Source organism: Triticum dicoccoides, chromosome 2A, assembly GCF_002162155.2.
Source record: "Triticum dicoccoides isolate Atlit2015 ecotype Zavitan chromosome 2A, WEW_v2.0, whole genome shotgun sequence".
NCBI classification, from domain to species: Eukaryota; Viridiplantae; Streptophyta; class Magnoliopsida; order Poales; family Poaceae; genus Triticum; species Triticum dicoccoides.
Window position 1 is genome coordinate 611,170,043 of NC_041382.1, and position 5,869 is coordinate 611,175,911.

The 5,869-nt window shown below is 43.6% G+C and overlaps 1 protein-coding gene across 1 annotated transcript; it reads left to right on the forward strand.

The window, feature by feature from the left end:
- The first annotated feature begins 428 nt into the window (after nt 1-428).
- On the forward strand, nt 429-2,664 carry LOC119355702 (proliferating cell nuclear antigen). The gene is made up of 4 exons (XM_037622549.1): nt 429-923; nt 1,012-1,164; nt 1,266-1,363; nt 2,130-2,664. Exons 1-4 carry the CDS (start codon nt 605-607, stop codon nt 2,349-2,351), a joined length of 792 nt encoding a protein of 263 aa, XP_037478446.1. The 5' UTR covers nt 429-604; the 3' UTR covers nt 2,352-2,664.
- Nucleotides 2,665-5,869: the final 3,205 nt, after the last annotated feature.

The following is a 5,869-nucleotide window of genomic DNA, read 5'->3' on the forward strand; positions in this document are numbered from 1 at the left end:
ATCTTGAAACAAAGACCAGTCCAGAAGAAAGAAAAACGAGCAAACAGATCTTTTTTTTAGCCAAACGGGCGAACAGGCCAGGGGCGAAGAGCGAGCGAGCGGAGAGAACAGGCTAGCGATTGAGTATCAATGGGCTTCGCCCTGTAAAATCGGCTTCGGCCCTCAAAAAAAAAAAGGAGCTCCCACGCGGCGAGCGAGAGAGATGGCGGGAAAGCGAGCTCCGTCTCCCGCGCGGCCCCAGAACACCCGCCCTTTCCCAAACCGATCCTCCCCTTCACCGACATGTGGGGCCGCAGCATCTCGGACCCACTCGCAGGCCAATCTTCCAGGGGAAGGGAGCGCGAGCGGGAAAATATTTCGCGTTCCCTCCCATTCTTTCCGCTCCGCATCCCCCGAACGTTCCCCCCTATTAACCCCCCGCCCATTCCCCTCTCCACCCCGCACTCCCGCCTCTCCCAAATCCTAGGGTTTCTCGATCCACCCCTCCCTCACACCCCGCCGCCGCCGCCGCCGCCGTCGCCGTCCGCCGCACTCCCGAGGGTTTCTCGATCCACCCCCGCCCCCTTCGCGCCCCGCCGCCGCCGGCCCCCGCCCGCCCGCGAAGATGTTGGAGCTGAGGCTGGTGCAGGGGAGCCTGCTGAAGAAGGTGCTGGAGGCGATCAAGGAGCTGGTGACGGACGCCAACTTCGACTGCTCCGGGACGGGCTTCTCGCTGCAGGCCATGGACTCCTCCCACGTCGCGCTCGTCGCCCTGCTCCTCCGCTCCGAGGGATTCGAGCACTACCGCTGCGACCGCAACCTCTCCATGGGCATGAACCTCGGCAACATGGCCAAGATGCTCCGCTGCGCGGGCAACGACGACATCATCACCATCAAGGCCGACGACGGCTCCGACACCGTCACCTTCATGTTCGAGTCACCCAGTAAGCACCCCTCTGCGCATCTCTTCCTGTCGGTCCTCTTCCTTATCCGTGGGTGTCGATGGTAACCGTGGTTTGGGTGGGTCAACAGACCAGGATAAGATTGCCGACTTCGAGATGAAGCTCATGGACATCGACAGCGAGCACCTCGGGATCCCAGACTCTGAGTACCAGGCCATCGTTCGCATGCCCTCCTCGGAGTTCTCCAGGATCTGCAAGGATCTTAGCAGCATCGGCGACACTGGTATGCGGAATCCCCCATTTCCTGTATTATTGTGGTCTGCTGCACTAGTCATCTCTGTTTCTTACATGTCTCATGGCTGACGCGGTTTCTGTGCGCTGCAGTTATTATTTCTGTCACCAAGGAGGGTGTCAAGTTCTCCACTGCTGGAGATATTGGAACCGCAAACATTGTTTGCAGGCAGAACAAGACCGTTGACAAGGTATCCTGCATTGTTCCTCCACTAGTTTGTATAGATCTGTTCCCCTTTCATGCATTTATATTGTGGTTTTGTGGTGTATTGCATAATGAGAGTCAGGAATCCCGATTGCAGGGATGATTGTAGTTTGTCAATACCTTAATTGTAGCAACATAAATAGTCAGCTGCACCCAATTCTCAACCAGATTGTTTACTAATCACTCAGTTATTATATTTGGACGATTTGGTAGTTATTGTTGCTGGTGTAGTTTATTTATGATAAAATTGCCCAGCATGTCTTCATAGATGCACACTACCCAGTCCTGCTGTTTTATTCCTTTACATGGCTTAAAATGATGCTTTGAAATGTTTAGTTTGTTTACATTATTACATAGTTTTTCACTTCAAAAAGTGTTGTTAGTTGTACATAGCTTTGTCTACTGAAGGTTGAGTCCAACAGATCTACAAGGACTGCAGCTACATATTTTTGTAACATGCTATTTACTATACAAAGTGATTTTGATGGCCCCTGTACTCTGAGCTGGCGAACCTGGCAACTGAAGTGATAGTTGCAAGTGTAAAATATTGGAGTACCATTTTAAAATTGTGGTTGAGGTGGTCAGTGAACAAAAAAAGACCTGTATTCAGCTTAAGCCATGTGGAGTATTAATCTCACCTATAGTTTACACTTGCAAATATTATTTCAGTTTGAGCCTTGGTTTTCATATTGGAGTACCATTTCAGGGACATGTATCAGTATGGTAGCTAATGAATGTTTGTATCAATGCAGCCTGAGGAATCTACCATTATAGAAATGCAAGAGCCGGTTTCACTTACCTTTGCTCTGAGGTACATGAACTCCTTCACTAAGGCAAGCCCACTGTCAGACCAAGTCACCATCAGCCTCTCATCTGAACTGCCAGTGGTTGTTGAGTACAAGATTGGCGAGATGGGCTACATTAGGTTTTATTTGGCACCCAAGATTGAAGAGGATGAGGAAATGAAGGCATGATTGTGTTTCAAGGATCTGCTTATTTTGCCTTCATTAGGTTTTATCTGGCACCCCAAGATCGAAGAGAATTTAGGAAATGAAGGCAAATTATGTTTCAAGGATGTGCTCATCTTGCCTATGTTCACAGTCGTTAAATCAACCTCCATTTGCTTAACGATTGTTTGTAAGCAAAAATGATGTTATGCTTGTTTTAGCTACTTGTATCTGTGACTGGTGGTTCATGGATTTTCATCTATGAATGTTGGTGTTTTAGGAGCTACTTGTATCTGTGACTGTTGGTCTATGTTACACCAGTGCTGTTATTGTTAGGCAACGACTTAGATTGTTTTTTTATCATAAAATTCTACTGGTTGGTCCTTCGATTGAATGCATTTTAGGTATTGCGAGTGCAATGATTGCAACTGCAAAAACTGTTCTAATAATGCTAATTGTCATTGCTGGAGGCATTACAAGTTGCGGAGCTGCCACTATCAGGGGTACAAGTGCTTCCATTGCAACATGTACCCCCCAGGTGCCAGCACTACTGCCAATGCCTGCAAGGCTGCAACCTCTGTAGGCGTGTGAGTGTGAGCTCTCTCCCTGCTAGGTAATTTGGCAATGGCAATGTTTATTTAGAGTAAGGCATATAGTGAGATGGGATGTGTAAACAAAAGTCTACATAGCAGTTCCAATGCTATGCCTTGAATTGCTTAGCCATCTCTCCTACATAAGTTATTATGGAAAATAAACCGAGTGAATAGCGAGTTTTTCTTATTCCTGCAGTATAGGTACAACCGCAACCACTCGGGGGTTCCATAGTTTTATTGGAAAAATTCCTTTTGATCTAAGTGGAAGGATACATGATTTTTTACTAGAAATTGTGCTCCTATAAAATAAAAGTTTTAATTTGGGTTTTCCTGCAACTTGGTTGAAGAAATTGAAACCGATAACTACTCTACCTACTTGGACATTGTGATTGTACAGCTGGTATTCTGTGTCTCAAAGTTAAGAGCATCTCTAGTGGCTTGTCTAAATTTGGTAGTCTATATCTTCACATACACAATGGTGTAAAAAAAATTCATTTTAGACAACCTCAGTTTTTCAGTGGATTGTCTAAATTTGATAGTCTATATTCCCAACGGCTACATTTTGGACGTGGCGCGGGTGTCCTTCTCGTCTCCAACAGCTCCGGATTGGCACGGAAGAGAGCTCACGAGGAGCATCTCTCGTTTGGACATCCTCGCTCGGTAGTCCAAATATAGACGATGTGTAGCTAGTCTGATGGATGTCTAAAATTTAGACCACGCCATACACCAGCCGCTGGAGACGTTTTTTGGCCTCTGGTGGTCTATATCTGGCTTAGACTATGGGATACACTAGGCCACTAGAGATGCTCTAATTGAGAAATAATGTCTAGGTTTTCCCCCTTCTATTGAGAGTAGGGAAAGCCTTTGTCTGGAAATTATTTTTGTTAATTGTTGAATTTTTTCCTATCTGCAGGATATGAAATACTCATATCCAAGGAGGAAATACTGCAAGTGCAAGAACTTGAATGTAGGCTCCCTTATAATTTGTTAAAACAATATGCATCATAAGGATCTTGTTGCTATTGAATTTGTCTTTAAGGTAAATATTTTATCCCTCAAGTCATTTTCCAGCCCTTAAAGGTTAGTGCTTATTTACGTATATTACTACCTGTGAAAAATCTCATTGTGATTGTACGTGCATAGCATGTGCATATGCTTGTATTGCTATGTGCCAAGTGCTGCTGACCAGTCGCTGGGCACAATGCAAACAGGCAAAATAATGTATAATGAACCTCCAAATGAAACCTGATATAGTTGGTATTTCTTGGTAGTATTTTCTTTCATAATTTGATGCTAGAGTTCTAGAGTTCGTGTTCTATGCTTTGTGGTTAGTTTCCTTCCCAGGCTACATCTTTAGAGCACTTATAATAGAAAATACGGAAATAAATAGAACAAATAATTCTAGATTGCTGTTGTCGTTCCTTTGCGTCTTGCACTGTCAGGATAATTTTTAACTGAATTAAAAAAAAAACAATCTAAAATAGTGCCAAAGTTATAACGAAAGCAAATGCTCCCTCCATTTGAATTGATTGAAGTTCTAGTTTTGTCCTAAGTCAAACTTTATATTTGACCAAGCTATTAAAATGTTCTAATATCTACAACAGTAATGAGATTTTGCTTTCTATCTGAGCACTTGCATTACTGATGAACTCCTTACATTCTCTCAAGTCAGTTGAAGGCCCTTACTATTTTTAATAGCTAGGCAACGACTTGAATTGTATTCTTTATCATAAAATTCTACTGATTGGTCTTTTGATTGAATGCATTTCTAGGTATTGTGAGTGTTTTGCATCAGGTAGATACTGCAGTGATTGCAACTGCAAAAACTGTTCTAGTAATGTTAGTCATGAGGCTGCAAGATAGGATGCTATCAATACTGTGATGGAAAGGAATCCTGTGGCCTTTATGTCCAAAATTGGGAATATCCCTCCACATGCAGCCCAGAATGGCGAGGTAGAGCACAATGTATATTTCGCAAGAATCACTTGTGTTTTCTTCTAGTTGCTGAAGGGCTTGGCTATCTATGTCTTGTTTTGCCTGTTTCCTTGTCGGTATCCAAAATTTAAAACACAATGAAGTGGCCCGTAAATACGGCGCAAATAATGTTCTGAGGTCAAGACTCATATATCATTAGACTAAAGTGTCACATCTTTATATTTTTATGTGCAATAGATCGGTGAGATTTGGGCATCAACAATGATAGAGAGGTCAAATCCCCTTTTTGTCATCTAGAACTTGTCTTCCAATGTTAGCAACTGATACATGGAGTCATGGATTGCCATTACCTGACTCCCTTTTGGGTACATTGCTTAAAATCGAGAATTTTGAGCATGGTGTTCTGCTAGCAGTGCCGATTCTTGAACCCATACCATGAGTTGAGGGCTTAAGGTTAGCAATAGTCGTATGACAAACAAGCCAAATTCTGAGTTGTAAACCAATATGTTTGCCTTCTCATGTCATGTAGGAAATCCATTCTCATTACATCCCAGTTTAAAGTGGCAGAAGGCCCTGTTGTGGTTAAGCACACGAAGGGGTGCCACTGCAAGAGATCTGAGTGCCTGAAGAAATACCGTGAGTGCTTTCAATCTAATGTTCTCTGTTCAGAGAACTGCAAATGTACGGATTGCAGGAACTATGAGAGCAGTGAAGATATGAAAGCAATAGGCCTTATCACCCAGTGGCACCTTGTCTATTCACATGATATGCAGAATCCTGCTATAATGTTGGCTCTTTCTCATGCAGTAGAAAAGCTCTCCAATCTCTCAGTGGCTCCATTAGGCAGAGATCAGGTCATCAGTAAAAATGATTGTTCACAAGTAATTCTTTTACAGGACCCCTTTTATAATTTTCCGGAAAGGCTTTCATAATTTTCATGCCTTCTGCTTTCGTTATGTGGACTTAGAAATAATTTAAGGTATATAGACTATAGCAGCCAAACATGTGTGGTGTCTT